The sequence below is a fragment of the Magnusiomyces paraingens genome (assembly GCF_902498895.1).
Source record: "Magnusiomyces paraingens strain CBS 517.90 genome assembly, contig: contig2, whole genome shotgun sequence".
NCBI lineage: Eukaryota > Fungi > Ascomycota > Dipodascomycetes > Dipodascales > Dipodascaceae > Magnusiomyces > Magnusiomyces paraingens.
In genome coordinates, this window is record NW_022474068.1 from 807,896 (window position 1) to 826,873 (window position 18,978).

The 18,978-nt window shown below is 37.7% G+C and overlaps 6 protein-coding genes across 6 annotated transcripts; 4 read left to right on the forward strand and 2 right to left on the reverse strand.

The window, feature by feature from the left end:
• Window positions 1-372: 372 nt before the first annotated feature.
• On the forward strand, window positions 373-1,509 carry SAPINGB_P001990 (uncharacterized protein; the record flags this gene model as incomplete). The annotated part of the gene is made up of 1 exon (XM_031996710.1): window positions 373-1,509. The coding sequence occupies one exon, from the start codon at window positions 373-375 to the stop codon at window positions 1,507-1,509; it is 1,137 nt and encodes a 378-aa protein (XP_031852601.1).
• A 1,110-nt stretch (window positions 1,510-2,619) lies between these two features.
• Window positions 2,620-4,572, forward strand: SAPINGB_P001991 (uncharacterized protein; the record flags this gene model as incomplete). The annotated part of the gene is made up of 1 exon (XM_031996711.1): window positions 2,620-4,572. The coding sequence occupies one exon, from the start codon at window positions 2,620-2,622 to the stop codon at window positions 4,570-4,572; it is 1,953 nt and encodes a 650-aa protein (XP_031852602.1).
• A 200-nt stretch (window positions 4,573-4,772) lies between these two features.
• On the reverse strand, window positions 4,773-9,299 carry SAPINGB_P001992 (uncharacterized protein; the record flags this gene model as incomplete). The annotated part of the gene is made up of 3 exons (XM_031996712.1): window positions 4,773-5,807; window positions 5,875-5,952; window positions 6,021-9,299. The coding sequence occupies 3 exons, from the start codon at window positions 9,297-9,299 to the stop codon at window positions 4,773-4,775; spliced, it is 4,392 nt and encodes a 1,463-aa protein (XP_031852603.1).
• Window positions 9,300-9,858: 559 nt separating this feature from the next.
• On the reverse strand, window positions 9,859-10,983 carry SAPINGB_P001993 (uncharacterized protein; the record flags this gene model as incomplete). Its single annotated transcript, XM_031996713.1, has 3 exons — window positions 9,859-10,674; window positions 10,757-10,794; window positions 10,923-10,983. The coding sequence occupies 3 exons, from the start codon at window positions 10,981-10,983 to the stop codon at window positions 9,859-9,861; spliced, it is 915 nt and encodes a 304-aa protein (XP_031852604.1).
• Window positions 10,984-12,621: 1,638 nt separating this feature from the next.
• On the forward strand, window positions 12,622-14,058 carry SAPINGB_P001994 (uncharacterized protein; the record flags this gene model as incomplete). Its single annotated transcript, XM_031996714.1, has 1 exon — window positions 12,622-14,058. The coding sequence occupies one exon, from the start codon at window positions 12,622-12,624 to the stop codon at window positions 14,056-14,058; it is 1,437 nt and encodes a 478-aa protein (XP_031852605.1).
• Window positions 14,059-15,032: 974 nt separating this feature from the next.
• SAPINGB_P001995 (uncharacterized protein) lies at window positions 15,033-15,728 on the forward strand (the record flags this gene model as incomplete). The annotated part of the gene is made up of 1 exon (XM_031996715.1): window positions 15,033-15,728. One exon carries the CDS (start codon window positions 15,033-15,035, stop codon window positions 15,726-15,728), a length of 696 nt encoding a protein of 231 aa, XP_031852606.1.
• Between the last annotated feature and the right edge of the window lie 3,250 nt (window positions 15,729-18,978).

Genomic DNA, 18,978 nt, shown 5'->3' on the forward strand with positions numbered 1-18,978 from the left:
TCAAAAATCAAATCCATCTTCGATTTTGTGTTGTATAACCCACCGCTCGAATCCCCCCCCAAAAAAAAAAAAAGGTCCCGCAAAAGTCAACAAAAAAAAAATACTCTCACATTTCCTTTTAATTTATTTTATATCAAATAGTTGGGTCCCATAATATTATTATTTATTTATTTTATATAAATATATATATCTATATATCTATATATACAAAAAAAAAAAGACAAAAAGTACAAAAGTATAAATACCCTCGAGTATACCCAATCTTTTTTTTTCTTTTTCTTTTTTTCAAAAAAAAAAAATTTTTTTTTCACCAAATCATCAAACTAAACCTTTCTTCCCCCTCCCCCTCTTCTCATTCTTACCAACCCAACAATGTCAAACTCAAGCATTCCATCTAAAGGTTCGTCCTACATATCGGCACCAAACTTCGACGCCTTCAAACTCCCAGTTGGTCTTGCATTACCTCAAGGTCCTCCCCCAGGCACTCTATTTGCATCTTGGTTTTCATTTTTTATGGACATTCGTGTTCCTATCGCCATTGCCGGTATTTATGCAACTCTCGTTCACATTGCCAACCATTTCCGACGTACCAATAAGGAACCTTTAGCCTTTACTAAAACAAAGGCATTCAAATGGCTTGTCCTGGCTCATAACATGGGACTTTGCATTTATTCAGCTTGGACTTGTGCTGGTATGTCGGCTGCAATCTACCGTACTGTTTTCGAACTCTCAAAAGCTGCAATCGGCGCTTCCACAGATCCTGATACCCTCGCCCAATATGTCGCAGGTAATGCTACTCTGCTTGGCTCATCCTCAGGCCGTACCAGCGGCAGTTTCTGGCGTAGTCTGTGTGATATTAATGATGGTATTTGGGAACAAGGTCTTTCTTATTACGGCTTTTTTTTCTATCTTTCCAAATTTTATGAAGTCTTTGATACTGTTATTATTCTTGCTAAGGGCCGCCAGTCTTCACTTCTTCAAACTTATCATCATGCAGGTGCCATGTTATCAATGTGGGCCGGAATTCGTTTTGCTTCACCTCCCATTTGGATTTTTGTTGTTTTTAACTCATTGATCCACACTATTATGTACTTTTACTACACTCTTTCTGCACTTAAGGTTAGTGTTCCACGTCTGCTTAAGCGTGCCTTGACTACTGCCCAGATTTGTCAATTTGTTTTTGGTGGTTCCTTTGCCGTGCTTCACATGTTTGTGTACTACTTTAATCCTTCCACTGGCAAATATTGCCCATGTCTCGAAACACCTGGCCAACTTTTCGCTTTGGTATTCAATGTGGTTTACTTGGCTCCATTGACATATTTGTTTGTCAACTTTTGGATCGAATCTTATGTTCGTGGTTGGAAACGTGCTGATTTGGCCAAGAAGCAGAACAAGGTCATTGAAAAGAGTGTTTCTTCTTCTTCTTCAACTACTTCTTTGGACGCTTCTTCGGGTTCATCGACTTCTGTGCCACCGCCCAGTATTACCAGCCGATCCCGCAAAGATTAAGTTACTTTGTGGTAACCCGGTGGTTATCTTTTTTATTATTTGGGGGGGGAGGTAATTACCTCCCAAATATATATATATATATATATATACACTCTTAAAAGTTTTGCTTATATAATGACAACGATGTAATCTACACCTTACATACAAACACTAATGATTATGATAATATAAAATATGATAAGATTTGATCACGTTTAAGTCACGTGGGTAGTATACACGTCATAGCCCTGTCTTGTCTTTTTTCCCCCAGAATTTTTTTTTTTTTTTTTTTTTCTTTTTTCTTTTTTCTTTTTTCTTTTTTCTTTTCAAAGTCACTGAAAGTTTGCTGAAAACCCTCAAAACCGCCATTCCCAGAATTTTTTATTTTTATTTTTTATTTTTAATTTTGTCAAAGACTTTCATTCTTTTCTTCTTCTTCTTCTTATTTATTTATTTATTTATTTATTTTTTTTTAAGAAAAATTCAAATAGTCAATTGCTAAAAAAATCTTTTATTCTATTCTACTCTCGGTCCTTTTCTTAAAAGACTTAATAGTCCCATACCCTTCTTATCGCTTCTGCTGCCATTTAGGTCTGCTGCTGCTACTACTGCTGCTGCTGTTGCTGCCGTTCCTTAATTTTTTTTTTTTTTAACCGCTTGTGTATATACATATAAAATATATATATATATACACAAACACAAACTTTTTAAATACAAACCTTCAAGTACTTGGAATTATCTTCATTCCTATTCCTATTTCTATTCCTATTCCTATCCAAACCCTTATCTTTTCATCTATCCACCGCAAAAGTGTCCTTCCAACCCTCTCAGGAGCCTTCCTCTCCTCCTTCCCCATCTTTTTCTTTTTCTTTTCCTACTTCTACTTCTACTTCCTCTCCTCCACCTCTCTTTGCCCCTGCCTCTTCATCCTCCTTCCAGCCACTGGAAATTGACGACTCAAACGTCCACCCGGTCCCTCGCCAAAAATCACCTCGTCTTGACCCGGCCCGTTTCTCGTCTCCCTTCCGTCCTAAATCCCCTTCACCTCTTCACAAATCACACACTCGTTCTTTTTCTTCTTCTTCTTCATCCTCTAACTCCTCAGCTTCTTTCCCTTCACCCTCTTCTTCAATGACAAAAGTCCACGGACTCACGGGCAAACCTTTGCTCTACTTCACCACCGTATTTGTCTCGCTCGGCGTATTTCTCTTTGGCTATGACCAAGGCGTCATGTCCGGCATCATCACTTCCCCATACTTCCTAGATTATTTCAACCAACCTTCCCGTGCTGAAATTGGTACCATGGTCGCTATTCTAGAAGTCGGTGCTCTCATCTCTTCCCTTGTTGTTGGCCGTGTCGGTGACATCATTGGCCGCCGTAAGTCAATTTTCTGGGGGTCCCTCGTCTTCGTCATTGGCGGTGCAATCCAGTCTTTCACTACCGGCCTTGCCTCCATGATTGTTGGTCGTTTCATCTCTGGTATCGGCGTCGGCTTTCTCTCAACAATTGTCCCCGTATATCAGTCAGAAATCTCCCCACCACACAACCGCGGCAAGCTCGCGTGTATCGAGTTTACAGGAAATATTGTGGGTTACTCATCTTCAGTCTGGGTCGACTATGCGGCTTCCTTCATCGAAAGTGACGTTTCCTGGAGACTCCCGCTCTTTATCCAATGCATAATGGGGTCCCTTCTGCTACTCGGCTCCCTCGTCATTGTTGAGACCCCGCGCTGGTTGCTGGACCATGACCACGACGATGCTGGACTTCGTGTCATTGCCGATTTGCATGGTGGTGGAGATGTTCACCACCCACGCGCACGCCAGGAGTTTCGTGAAATCAAAGACTCCGTACTGCTTGCACGACTCGAAGGTGAGCGCTCCTACACACAAATGTGGAGGCGCTATAAAAAACGCGTTCTCATTGCAATGTCGTCTCAAATGTTTGCCCAGCTTAACGGCATCAATGTCATCTCTTACTATGCCCCACTCGTTTTTGAGCAGGCTGGCTGGGTCGGTCGTCAGGCAATTCTTATGACTGGCATTAACTCGCTTGTTTATATTCTCTCTACCATTCCTCCATGGTACGTGTCCGACCGCTGGGGCCGCCGCTTTATTCTCATGTCTGGTGCTCTTGTCATGGCCGTGGCTCTTTCTTTGATTTCTTATTTCATGTACCTGTCTCTATCATACACTCCACAGGCTGTCGTGATTCTAGTCATCATTTATAATGCATTTTTCGGCTATTCTTGGGGGCCCATTCCTTGGCTTTATCCTCCTGAAATCTTGCCTCTTAACGTACGCGCTAAGGGCGCTTCTTTGTCCACAGCATCCAACTGGGCCTTTAACTTTATTGTGGGTGAAGCCACACCGGTGCTACAAGAAGTTATTACCTGGAGACTCTACTTGATCCATGCATTTTCATGTGTCTGCTCCTTCATCTGCGTCTATTTCATGTATCCAGAAACCATGGGTGTCAATCTCGAAGATATGGGCTCTCTTTTTGGTGACAAGTCTGTATATTCCTCGGCTGCTTCCATTTCTTCCTCAATCAATTCCGGCATTAACGGATACCATCACCTGCCGTCAGCAGATCATCAACAACCATCAACAGATACCACAACTCTTTTGGGTACTCAGGCAGGTGCTAGCCCAAGTTTGGGTCCTGCCCTCTCGCGCACAGATTCACCAGTACTGCAACCCTCGGCAGCAGCCCTGGCGCGCGCAGGGGACCCTCGCTCACGCAGCAATTCTGCAGGGTATTACAGTCCTTTAGGACCAGGTGCTGGTACTGCACAACCTCCATTTTCTGGAATCAATCCGAGTGACGTGGCACAGGCTTTGGGCGGCGGGTCTGCAGTTGTAGACAATGAAGAGGAAGAAGACGAAAGACAAGGAGAAGAAGATGATGATGAAGAATCAAGACAAGGAGAAGAGAATCAAGACAATTCTAAGTCGCAAAATAAACCGGCAAGTGTTGCTGGCGTATTTGGAAGACTGTTTAAGAAACAAGGCGGAACACCTGATTTAGAAGCCTCTGGAGCGTCATCATCAAACAAACCTCTACTGAGTTCACACCAAGATTAAAAAAAAAAAAAAAAAAATAAGATAAAAAAATAAGATAAAAAAATTAAAAAAAAAACGGAAATAAAAGAAGAAAAAGAAAATCCATTGACTATGTATTCTAATTTGGGAAATAATATACTTGTAATCTGTAAATGCTTTAAATGCTGTAAATGATTTAAATACTGTAAATGATTTAAATGCTGTAAATGATGTAAATGCTTTCAATTGACTCCCCGCTTGAGCAGAGATTTGGATACTGCCGTTACAGAAGTGTTTGTTCTGTTACGGTCAATAAGCCAAGCGCACTTGGCCCCCCACTTTGACCCGCGCAATGACACCATATGTTTTTTAATTTGTGCTGCCACTTGCAATTGTTGTGTGGGAGTACCACTTTGTAAAATGTATTGAACCAAATAATTTCCATGTGCATCCGATGCAATATCAATCAATGGAATCCTTGGACGTCCATTACCTTGGGCTGTAGTCACCTTATCAAGAAACCTTTGAATCACAGTCTTGTCGCCCATTTTAAGTAGCTTCTCAACAACTTTGGATGCGTACTGGTCAGTGCTGTACATGGGTGACTTGTCAAGTACCAATGTAACCACACGCTCCCGTACAGGTTCCGCCGCACATTCCACCATATGTTGAATTACCCAGTTCCCCCATTGCCCACATATCACTGTATCTATTTTGGCCACAATCTCCTCCACACATGGTGTCTTATCTTCTTCTGTACAGTTCTCAAATATATTTTGAACCACAAGACTCCCTGTCTCTTCCAAGGCAACACGTTCCCACATTCCTTGTAGTTCCTCATTCACACGGGCCATGAACCTAGGTGCTGGACCCGCCCAACGTAGCTCAAATAGTTTCTGCCATACATGACATGCATATCGGTGTACCATTGTTTCTGCCACTTTTTCAACAAGCTCTGCAACAACGGTATGTTTCATTTCTTCACCCACACAATCCAATGCCTTTTGCACAACATGACATCCAAACGGGTCTTTGGATAGCGTACACACATTCCCTCGTATCGACAATGTTAGAGCCTCAATCTGTGGTTTGTTACTGTACTCAAGGCAACGCTGAATCAAAAAGTTACCAAACCGGTTCACCATTAGGTTGTACGATTGTTCTGAAATACATTCGATAATTAGGTTGCGTTGTTCTGTATTGGAGATTTTTAGCTTTTGCTGGAGGAAAATTGACGCCTGTTGGTCGTTATCGTGTACAATCCGATTGACAATAATCTGTAAAGTTAGTCGTTAGTCAAGAAATGATCTTTTTTTTTTTTTGGCAATTTTCATTTCAACTTACTCCCCAATCGCAAGTCGCAGATTTTTCCAAGAGCCGCCTGTAGTTAATGGGCTCGTTAATTGGAATATTGTAGTAAATCTAAAGGCGATTCCAATGTTAGTCCCTTCCATTTTTAAAAATATCTTTTTATACTCCCAAAGACAAACGTCATTAACTCCATTCTCAATTTCATAGTCTCCTCCTCCACTGGCTCCAGGAAACCCTCGGGGCCCATTCTTTTTGCCAGTAATGCTATTGTGGCAGTTAATGTTGCTGTTAATGTTGATGTTAATGTTGCTATTGCTATTGTTGTTATTACTGCTGTTACTATTGCTATTGCTACCAACACCGATATTGGCCTTGTACCCGTAATATGCTTCCATCCCGTACCCACAAGCAACTGGCGATCCTTGAGCTTGAATCCCTCCCCCACCATGGTAATGCAACTGGTTACCCATAAACCCTTCATTGCTATTTGGAATCCCAGACCCAAGGCTAGGCCAGCATCCAGAGTAACTGCTTTCCAAGTATCCCGGTAGTGCAACATTCCCATTGCCGCTTGCACTACCAGTTGCCTGCATTCCTTCATTACCATCACGTCCTCCTCCTGCAATAGGCCCTGCCAAGGTTGTTGCAACCATCGCTGAAGCAGTCCACAGATCCCCAGCCCCAGCTCCTGGCCCAATTCCTCCACCTCTTCTCGCAACAAGCCACGGCTCGCACCGGGCCTCACTTCTTAGGCTTTCCATATCCATTAGGTTGCCGCCGTTCCCAATTTCCTCAATTAGGTTGGCGCCACTGCTTAGGGCATTCCCGTTTCGCCCAGGAATATTAATGGGCGGCATCGTGGTTGTCGTCGTCGTCGTCGTCGCAACAGCTGCTGCAGCTGCTGCGGCGGCGGTTTCTTCTTCTTCCTGCGGCTGTTTTCCACCACCACATCCTTCCCCAGGTTCTAGTCCCGCAGAGCCCACCATGCCTTGATTATATCCTGCACCAATAACCACTCCTTGGGGTATCTGGTCTTTACACACCTTCATTCCAATTCCTCCAATTGCTCCCATTCCTCCCATTCCTATTCCCACTCCCATATTCATTCTCATTCCATTATTTATCCTTTGCAGCTGCTGTAAACCATTTCCATTTCCATTTCCATTACCATTACCATTTCCATTTCCATCACTAACAATCGTTACTGATGCTGCTGCAGCCGCTGCCATCTCGTGTGCCCGCGGTGCATACACGTCCGAAGCCCACATAGTCGCCGTCGCTGTCACGTTGGAAGTCGTGGTTGTGGGGTCCGCCGTCGTCACCGGGTCCGGGAACGCAGCAGCCGGTGGTGCGTGAGCCATTGGTCTTTGTTGTTGTTGCTGCTGTTGCGGAACTAGATGAGCGTGTGGTGCTTGAGTAAGCACCGGTGGGACAGATACGACAGGTGCTCGCATAGATGTAGGATGAGGAGGAGGAGGAGGAGGTAGATGATTTCCGTAAAGTAACGGCGGTGGAGGGGCTGTTGGACTAGGATAGTGCTGGAACATAGGAGCATTGAATAACCCATTGCCATTAGTACCTTGGAAAATATCATGGAACCTTCCTTGGCCACCAAAGCCAGTCATAGATGGGCCTCCATAGGGCGAGTACCCTCTAGTTGGGACTTCAAACCCCAAGTCTGTAGTATTAGTACCATAGTTAGGCATCATTCTAATTGTTGTCATCATTTCCGTGTCTCGTTTGTTTTCCATTTCATCAATCTTACTTTTTGCTTTAGCCAATTCTCTTTTCAACTCTTCAATTTGTTCTTGCGCATTCTTGACATCTTTTTTTTTATTGTCACCGTCATCATTTTCTTCTTCTGTTTCTTTTTCTTTTTCTTTTCCTTCTCCTTCTTTATTGTCCTGTCCATCATTCCCAGCCACTACAGTTTCCACAGAAAATGCGCTCGATGGTGCAACAACGCGAGACCTTTCAACGTCATTCTGTCCTCCAAGTGGTAACGAAAAAGGGAACGGGATTTCAGAAGAAGAAGCTGAAGCAAATGACGAAGACAGAGAATAGGGAAAAGATGAATTAGCCATTGGAGGAGGTGTTTGTGAGAATGCATTTATTCTAGACCCATCCATTGTCATTACTTTTGTATTAGCATTTAAATTGATATTGTCATTAGAATTGGCATTTGCCGCAGCTGTAGCAGCTGCAGCAGCTTCTGCAAACGTTTTTTTCGAGTCAGTCAATGAAACAATGGGTGCCCAAATATTTGCCCTCATGGAGGGGTTGAGCGGCAACAAAGTCTTTAGAAGAGGGGTTGTTGATGAAGATGGAATTGCATATTTTGTGGCAGAAGCAGCAGCTGCTGCAGCATAAGTAGTAGCAGTAGTAGTAGTAGTAGCAGTAGAAGTTGTTGTAGTCTTAGTAGCAGTCATTGCAGTTGCTTGATGATATGCCAACTTAGCCGAGGTGGTTGAGGTTGCTGTAGCTGCTGTAGTTGCTGCTGTTAGAGAGGGTTTCAGTAGACAAGATTTGGGCAAATTCCTCCACAATATAAGACCCCCCCTCTTAGTTGTTGGTGCAGCAAAAACATTTTCAACTTGCTGATTTTGCAATTTCATTGCATGTGCTGATGCCTGTGCTGGTGTTGGTGCTGCACATCCAGTCAGGAGCCCCAAATGCTCATCATTACCTTCAACCACTGGGAAATCTGCCGCCTTCTCTGGCTGGTGCTGCAGCAACTCCACAGAAAGCCCTTGAATTGCACCTTTTGTAACCCCAAATAGTGGTGGTAGTGGTGATGATGATGATGACAATAATGATGAAACCCTAGGCAATGCCGTGTTTGGGACTCGTGCGGTTGTCGTAGTCAACGGAAGCCCCCCTGCTGGATTAAAACTGCCATCACAATTACCACCACCACAATCACCACAATCACCACCACAACAACAACCACAACTACCAACACGGCAATTGACGCCTTTGTCCCCTTGATTCATCAAATGCGTGGCCTCTTGAGTAAGCGAACAAGGAGAGGGGGCCAGTGACATGTCAGAAAAGGCAAACATGAGATTGGATGAAGTAAAGCTGGGTAGGAGTTGGTTGTGATCTTGATTATTAATTTCTTCTTCTTTATCTTCATATTCATCTTCATCATCATCTTCAACTTCAACTTGATCTTGATTGGTTTTATCTGGATCGTCTTCTTCATAATTATTGTCAAGATCCAGTTGGTGATTGTTATTTGTGGAAAAGGCTTGGGACAATAATGAGGAAGAGGAAGAGGAAGATGATGAAGAGGGTGGTAATAGGGATGAAAGAGATGGCGGAGATAATGAATCAAGAACAAGAGACTGAGCAAGACCATCCAAAATAGAATCACTATGTGTAGATGATAAGACTTGGTTTATTTGAGCACCAGACGACTCTGCGTTGGTTGAATGGTGCTGCTGCAACAGGTCCATTTATTTGATATATTGTAGTTTGTATACAGTATTTTTTTTTCTTTTTATCGGCGAGAACCTTTTTGAATCTATTTATATTTATTGTATACGGTTAGATTAATAGATTAAGGTAAAGAGTAAGAAAAGAAAAGAAAAGAAATAAAATAGAACTAAAAAAAAAAAGAGAAAAAGTACAGAATATTTATGTCTTGAAATTATTTAAAAAAAAATCTTTCTTCCTTTCTTTCTTGTTAAATTACACGACCAAAAAGACGTTTCTCATGACGGGGGAGCTGTTGCAGACAAGAAACTTTGAGGAGTCAAGCCGCATAACCCCCAAAATAGATAATTTTTGATTTCCATGGAAATTTTTCAGTCATCATTATCACGACAACTTCCAGGGCTGTTAATATTGTTTTCATGTTTCTAATTTTTTTTTTTTTTTTCAAAAAAATCCCTTCAATATTTACATTAAACAAAAAAAAAATAAACTATAATAAAATAAAATAAAAAAAAGAAACAAGTATTATAAATCTACTAAGAATAATCATAATACTTTAACAATGTATCAAAAGTAAATCTATTTGGACCCACTAAGAACCTTGTCAAAGGCAGGAATGAGGGATTGGGCAAGGGCAAAACTAAAGACAAGCTTGGGGCCAGTGGTCAAAAGCTTGGGGACAAGACCCTTGAAGAAAGCCGAGAAGCCCTCATTCTTGGCCATGTTCTTAAGAATAGTAAATCCAGACTCTGGGTTCTCAAAGTTCTTGTTCTGGATACGGGTCTTGATAACATCGAGAGGAGCAGAAACAATGAGAGAAGCAGAAGCACCAAAGATAGAAGCAACAAAGTTTTGAGTCCAGGTAGCAGCAGAGTAATCTTGGAGCTTGAAGATGTACTCTTTGGCAAAAGCGTTACCACCAAAGAGAGCAAAACTGCCTGGGGCATTACGGGCAGCAGTCCAGCCCCAACCACGGTAGAGAGCAAAGCCTTCATCTGCAATAATTTTAAGGAAACCACGGCCCTTGAAAGCTTCAGGGTTAGTCTGACGCTTAATCTTAAGAACGTCAAGGGGGAGTAGGACAATTTCACCAATGCCAATCAAACTACCAGCGGTGGCAGACATGAGGGCCTTACCAGTTTTCTTGCCAAAGTTATCTTCAAAAAAGGGCTTAAAGTTTGCATTGAGAAACTCATTGGCAAAGGGTTGACCACCGTACTTGTAAACACGCTGCAGAATCTTGTAACCAGCGGCATAGCCGAGACCGGGGAAAAGAGACACCAGACGTTTGCCAATTGGAGCTGTAGCGGAGTCTCTGAAGACGACCTTGTTAAGTTCAGAGAGGGAAGCGACGCGAGTATTATTACTCATGAGACGCTTAGCAGTGGTGTCAACCTGGGAGAATGATGGATGGTTAGTAAGATTATTGAAACAGAGAGAAATAAAAATAATAAAAAATAAAATAAAAAGAACATACAGGATGGAAGACAGCAAGCTCGCAAATACCGGCAGTGGCTAATGAGATGAGTTAGATTGATTGATTGTGTGTATGAATGGTTGATTGATGGAGTAAATTGATCGGGGGATGGTATTTTGTAATAATATAGATTAAATAATGAATAATGATAATATAAACTACATACCTGAACCCAAAACACGGGCAATACCAGACTGCTTCTTATCACCAGAGGTTGGAGGAGACATTATTGACTAGGAGATATATAAAAGATATTGACAGAGCGGAAGCTGTTGATTGCAGACTTGAGCTGGTAGAAGGATGGTTGGGTGAGTTGTGGTGGTGGTGGTGGTGATAGTGAAAAAAAATAAAATAAAATAAAAAAAAAAAAAAAAAGAGAGGGAAGTGAATAAAATAAATAAATAAATAAATAAAAAATTTTTTCCAATGGGCTTTCTGGAAATTTAAATTTTGGTGGTTGTGTAGTGGTGGTTGGATGGTTTCTTTTTTCTTTTTTTTTTTTTTTTAAATATTAAAAATTAAAATAAATTAAAAAAAAAAAAAATTGTTAAATTTGTTGTCTACCCGCCAAACGCCGGGGCTTTTATATAATAATCGCCCATCAGAAACACCACCATTGCATGTCATCTTCATCTATCTTCTTTCTTCCTTACTGCTGCTGTTGTTGTTGTTGTTGTTGTAAAATTACAAAGTGCTTGGTTTTTTTTTTTTTGTAGTTTATTATGGCGGCTGTCCGAAACTCCCCGCCTTGTTAATATTGAAAATTTAAAAATAAAAAAGCTCCAATTTTTTTTTTTTTTGAAAAGTTGTGCGGGGGAAAAAAAAAAAATAAAAAATAATTTCATTTGAATGTGCAAAGATGAAAAAAAAATTATTTATTTATTTATTTATTTAGTATATATATATATATATATGTAGGTGTGTAGGTGTGTGTGGTAATAAGGAAGAGAGTTTCATTTGTATATATTTGAAACAATGTTTGTAGTACAGGGGGGTTTTTATTTTTTTTTTATTTGTTTAATAGAAATAGAAATAGAAATAGAAATAAAAAAAAAATATAAAATCATTGAAGTTTTATCATCACCAACAAGACTCGGAATGTCACCGATAAGAGCCCGGTCGGAGGAGTATTAAGAAAAGACCGACGCGGGGAAAAAGAAACTTCAAACCAAAAAAAAAAAAAATAAATAAATAAATAAATAAGCTTAAATGGACCAGTTTGATCATCAACTATATAGAACCACTTAAATAAAAGTAGTAATAGAGAAAGGGTCATAAATAGATAAATAGACAGACATATAGATTATCTCTAGAATAATAATAATAATAATAATAATAAAAATAAAAAAAAAAGAACCCCCGCATTAAACTGTCAAAATAAAAGTCTCTTGTAAAAGCACCGGCGATGAACCGGTGGAACCCAAACGAGTGGAGAGAAATTCTTCAATAACGATGATGCCATATATTTTAATAACAAAACACTTAATAAAAAAATAGAAAAAAATAAAAAAATATGATTTTAAATAACCGGTACTTGGAACCGAAAAGAAAAAAAAATAGGTGAGGAGAAGTAAAAAGATGACGGACGGGCTGAGACCCGGAGATGTTCAAATTAAATTAAATATATAATAAAAAAAAAAAAACCTACCAACGGTCACCCGAAAAATGTGGGGTATCATATATAACTTCCTATTTAAGAAGTATTTGGTTCATGAACCAAAAATAACGGTTTTGGTTTTTTTTGGAGGAGGAGGAGAAGGAGAAGGAGAAGGCTACACACACAAACACACACACACACACACACCATTGGAAAATTTTAAGTATCAACACATGACCAATCCAGCAAACTCACCCATAATAATATAATGACTACAAGCGTCCCTAGGAACCTCATTGCAATCATCGGCACCACAGGAGTCGGCAAATCACAGTTTAGCATTGAGCTGGCCAAGGCTCTTAATGGCGAAATCATTAACGGTGATTCCATGCAAGTATACCGGGGGTTGGACGCCATCACAAACAAGCATCCAATACCAGAACGCGAAAATATACCTCATCATCTTCTAGGCCATGTTCCATGGGCTGATGAGTATAGCGTACAACAGTTTGAACGTGAAGCTTTGCAAGTTATTGATGATGTATATGCTCGAGGCAAGTTGCCGATTCTTGTAGGAGGAACTCATTATTATAATCAAGCAGTAATTTTTAAAAATTCGACATTGACGGAAAGTCCAGGGACTGGGAATTATGATGAAAGGGAACTTACAGAGGAACAATTAAAGGTATTAGATGGACCTACTCGGGGTATTATAGATGAACTTAAGATCCATGACCCTCTGGTTGCACAAAAGTTTCATCCAAATGATGGTAGAAGATTACGTAGAGCACTTGAAGTGTTTTACACAACAGGGAAAAAGACATCTGATTTGTATTTACAACAAAAAAATGAAAACGAAGGAAATGGAAATGGAGATGGAGAAAAAGAAGTAGCTCTTGATGCTCGGTTTCGGACTCTTGTTTTTTGGATTTGGTCTGAACAAACGCAACTCAACAAGCGGCTAGACGATCGAGTAGATGCAATGCTTAACAATTCATTATATTCTGAGATTGATGAGATGTATGAAGAATATTTAAAAAGGGGTGGTGATGAAGAAACACCAGACTTGACTAAGGGTGTATGGCAGGTGATTGGATTCCGTCAATTTCTTCCTTGGCTAAGTTCTGGGAAAGTATCTAGCGGGGTGCTTTCTGAGTGTGTGGAAGAAATGAAGCGTGCTACTCGCAAGTATTCCAAACAACAGACCAAGTTTATGAAAAATACATTAATGCCCAAGATCAATACAGTGATTGAAAGGAACAAGAAAGAATATTCAAATGATCATAATCATGATCATAATTATAACAACCATAATAGTATTGTAGCTACAATACTAGATGCTACTGATTTATCACAGTGGAGTGACAAGGTGGCAGCTACAGGGATTAAAATAGCTCATGAGTTTGTGACCAATCAAGTGGATAATTGTATTTTGGTGGATGAGAGTGATAATGCTTTACGGGAATTACTAGTAACACCAAAACAGTTTGACGAGAGTCAATGGCAAACTTTTACATGCAATGTATGTGAGAATTCTGAAGGTCAAAAGTATGTGGCTGTGGGTGAGGCGCAGTGGGGACAACATTTAAAGAGCCGCAAACATAAGGGGACTCTTTCAAGAGTGGCTAAGATGAAACGGAATGCAGAGGAGATGGCTAAGCGAGGAATTGTAAAGAAAAAGCAAAAAAAGGAACTTGAAAATTAAATATTGAATAAATTATTGAAGATTGAAAAAAAAAAAAAAAAAAAGTCTCCTTCTTTATTTTTTTATTTTTTTTGTATATTGTGAAAGAAACTCTGGAAATCTTTAGAATTGTTTCTTTAAAAAAAGATTTTTTTTTTTTTTTTTTTGAGTGTGAAATGCGCCGCATGTGGCTGTGACTTGTGGGGATCCCGTGATGTTATTTAATTTAATTACATTAATTACATTTATTTATTTATGACTGCTGAGCCGCTATTTTTTTGAGCCCTAAGAAAGAGAGAGATTTTATTTTATTTTATTTTATATTTTAAAAAATAAAAAAAAATAAAAAAATAAAAGAGTGCGCAATCTATGTTTGTTAAATAAAAAAATTAAATAGAAAATGTCTTTAGAATTAAAATAAATACTATAGATATATATATTTATTTATTACTATATTAATATTAATATTTATACTATATAGAAGATTGATCATCACCAAATAAACCACCATCAGATAAAACGACTTGACTCTTTTAAAGCGCTGTTGCGGCTCATCTCAACATTACCAAAGCACTGCACAATTACGTGACTTGAAGCTTTCATCAAATAGAAAAAATAAATAAAAATAAAAATAAAAAAAAATGGCTTAGCTTTTTTTAATTTTTTTTAATTTTTTCCATGATCATCTATTTTTTTTTTTTTTTATTTTTTAATTTATTATATTTTTTTAAAAGTTGAAGTTTTTCAATTGACTGAAGCAAATTTGTAGTTGTTGCTTGTGTGAGGCTGTGCTAAATAAAAACCGTTTTTACTTTCTAATCACCCACCTTTTCAATCAACTATAAAAACCTCGCAAGATCCTCTACTTTAAAAAGACTCTTTTTTTTCTTTCTTACTTTCTTTCTTACTTCTCTCTCCTACAGCAATCAAACATTTTTTTTATATTTATATAATCCCCTACCCCAGAAAAAAAAAAACTAATCTCACAACAAACAATGTCAAGCTCAGATTATTACGGTAACAATGGCGGCGGCTACGGCGGCAACAACAATTATAATAACAACAATGGATACAACCAAGGTGGTGGTGCCTCCTACGGTGGCAATCCCGACTATAACAACAATGGATACAACCAAGGTGGTGACCCCTATGGCGGAAACAACAACCAGGACTATGGCAACCGCGGTTACGACCAAAATAACTATGACCCTAACTCAGCTCCTGGTGCTTACGGTGGCGCCACATATGGTCAAGAAGGTGTTGGTCCCGATGGTGCTCAAAACGGAGAGCGCGGGTTCATGGGTGGTGTTGCTGGTGCCGCAGCTGGTGGTTATGCCGGCCACAAACTTGGTGGTGGTGGTCTAGCGACATTTGGTGGTATGATTGCAGGTGCAATTGCAGGGTCCAAACTTCAGGATAAGGCAAAGGAACATCATAAGAAGGAGAAATTGGAAAAGAAACATAAGAATAATGCACCACCAGGTTATGCTTACGGTGCTCCACCTCCTCCTGGTGGCGGCTACGGCGGCAGAGATATTAATGATAACTCTGGATATAACGGCGGTTATGGTGGTGCACCTGATGGTGGCTATGGAGGAAACAATAATTACGGTGGCGGAGCAGGAGCAGCCTATGGTGGTAACCCGGATTACAAGAATGGCGGGTCTTACAATGACAATAGTCGGTGGTAAAAAAAAAAAAGAATGAATAAATAAATAAAAAAAAATCTTCTTTTTTTTTATTCATTTATTATGATTTGCTGAACAAAATTAATTTCTTTGTGTTTTTTTTTTTCTTAATCATGACAACTTTGGGTCCTGCAGGCACTGACTCGTTTCTTCATATTACGCTAAACTTCCTTCCTTTTTTTTGATGTATACACACCACTTTTAATATGATTATTTTTTATTTTTTTATTCAATTGAGTTTGATTTTAATATATATTTTGCCTTTTTTTTTTCTTTGGTTTGCTGAAGAGCTATTTTTTTTTTCTAATCGCAATTTTAATTTGTTTTTTTTGTTTTTTAACTTTGCAAAAGAAAGTGGTTGCAATGAGCCAGGTGATGATATCATTGATCACCATTGATCATCAGTAAAACTCAGTATTGTGATAATGTAATATTGGATACGGTTAGGGTTTCAAATGTATGAGCAATTTTTTGTTTTTTTTTTTTTTTCAAATTCAATTTTAATTTTAATTTTTAAAATTTCTGAGATCTTCAAATAGCCATAAAACTAAGTCTTTATATCAAGTTTATGAAGAACAGATCGCAACCAATTAAACTAATATCCATTTCAATGTTATTTTCTTTCTTCTTCTAGTAAAGAACATTCAACTAAAATTTCTTTAATAATAATTGTTTCTAGCACTCCACATTTACAGTTTACAGTTGTATATATATATCCCTTTTTTTTTCTTTTTAGTTCCAAAAATGTTCTTTGTTTGTTTGTTTGTTATTCAAGGGTTATAGAATTATATAACATCAGCATCTGTGCTATCCTTCTTGTCCATACTTTACATCTTTTTATTTTAATAATAATAAACTTTTTAATTTTGACTTCAACATTGCATCTCCAACAGCCCGAAAATAAGTCCTGATGCCAGCTTACGAAGAACAGGAAAGGGGGGGTTAAAAATAACCAAACCTTCCCAACTTATCTCCACTTGTCTTTATCAACGCTGTAATTGTATTTCTTAATCCCTTTAAGCAGAGATAAAGCTTACAGTCTCTGGTAAGCCAGTTAAACTGTTTAAGAGAGTCGAAATGTCCATCTCTAAAAATGTCCGTTTCAAAAATGTGCCAAAATCTTTTGATAATATATGTTTGTTTGTTTTTATTCAAGGGTTATAGAATTATATAACATCAGCATCTGCGCTATCCTTCTTGTCCATACTATATATCTTTTCATTTTCATAATAAACTTTTAATTTTGCCTTCAACATTGCATCTCCAACAGCTTTGATAATATAAAGATTTCTTCTCATTATCTTTATATAGGCATGGTCGGTCATTTTTTTTAATAATCCATTTATTTACAGTGGTCTCTTGGCCCAGTTGGTTAAGGCATCGTGCTAATAAACAAGCAACTTCCTTGTGATACGCGAGGATCGGCGGTTCGATCCCGCCAGAGACCATTATCTTTTTAGCATCTGTTTTCTATTTTCAATGTTGAATTTTTTTGTTAAATTTCAAGGACTGAAAAAAAAAATTATATGAAATTTTTTTTTCCTTTAAAGGAAGTCCCTTCCCCCCCTAACCCTGAGTTTAATATATCACGTGTATACGTAGTGTACCTTAAATTTGTTACGTAACCTAGTTTTTTTTTTTTCTTATTTTTATTTTATTTTTTACGTCAGCACTGCATCGTAAGCCCATCGTGGCGTGCTCATGTCCCTCTTTGTTTCCTTTTTCCCTCCCCCGTCTTTGTTTTTTTTTTTAAAAAAAAATATGCCGAAAAAGCCAAGTTTGTGGTTTAAAAAAACGGTCTCCACCCCATAAACTTAAACATACAAACACACATACACACGACATATCATAGCAGGCCCAGAGGCCTGTCATATCACTCTAGCCGAGGCTTAGTTATAAAGTAGTAGAGTAGCGTGGCCTTTCACTGGTGGGTGTATATATAGAAATATATACATATGAAAGGACAAAACTAATTTTTTTTTTTTTTTTGGTCTTTTTGAAATTTAAAATGTTTCAAGAAATTGTAGGTAAATTTAGAGAAGAAGTGATTAATGGAAAAGAAGAATTTTTTTTTTTTATTTTGAAATAAAACCCCAGTTGAATTTGATTTGAAATTAAAAAGTTGAAAAAAAAATAAAAAAAAAAAAAGTATTATTAATGTCCGAAGATCCGAACAACGAAAAAAAATAAATAAAAAATAAATAAAAACTCCAGTGTTACTCAGACGTTATCTTTGATTAAAAGCAGAATGAAATCGACAAGAAAAATAAAATAAAATTAAAATAAAATAAAATTAATTCAATTTAAATGAAACCCTTCTTTTTTTTTTATCTTATCACAAGAACTTATGTCTTCTATTTCCATTCAACCCCCTGAGATTATTATTTTAATTTTTTTTTTTTGCAAAATACGTGATAATGAGTTTTAAAGTAAATATTAGAGTGATTTAGCTAGTATAAAAGACTTTTTTTTTAAAAAAAAAAAAAAAAAAGACTTGTTTTATGCGTAATCTAATTTAGACTAGAATAGTAAATGCCGGATGACAGTGACTTGGGGAATGGAGACTAAATGTCTTGTTTTTTTTTATTTTATTTTTTTATTTTTTTCTCTTTTCTCTGAAATATTTAGTGTTCATTTGAAAGGTCCATATTTTACAGATAATATAAATAATCAAAAAGTTTATGATCTAAATCAATGACTTTAGTTAAGGATACGTTTGTTTTATATAAAGATCAATTAAAATAAATGTGAAAGGTACAAGCAATATATATATTTTCTTTCTTTCTTTTCTCGTGCACTCTTGAATAAACAAATAAACAAATAAACAAATAAACAAATAAACAAATAAATAAATAAATAAATAAAATCCCCACCACCAGTGTACTTGTTGGGTTATTAAGGCACAAGAGTGGAGAAAGAGGCTGGATGAATTGTCAGAATTCAGTCTTTAATATATATATATATATATGGGCTGTTTGTAGAAGAAAAAAATTAAGACTAGGAAATTTTTTTTTTTTTCATAAATAAATTATGTGTGTAAAAACGATGCGGGTATTTGTTAAAATTTATTTATTTATTTTTTTCTTTTTCATGGAGAATAAACAAAAACAAAAAAATTCTTTAGTCCTGGAATGTGTCTTTGTATTTTCTTTAAAGAACTTAGGTCTTAATGATGAAACACTATTAATTATTTAGAATATTGAAAAAAAAATATAAATAAATAAATAAATAAATAAATGAATCAATGAATCAA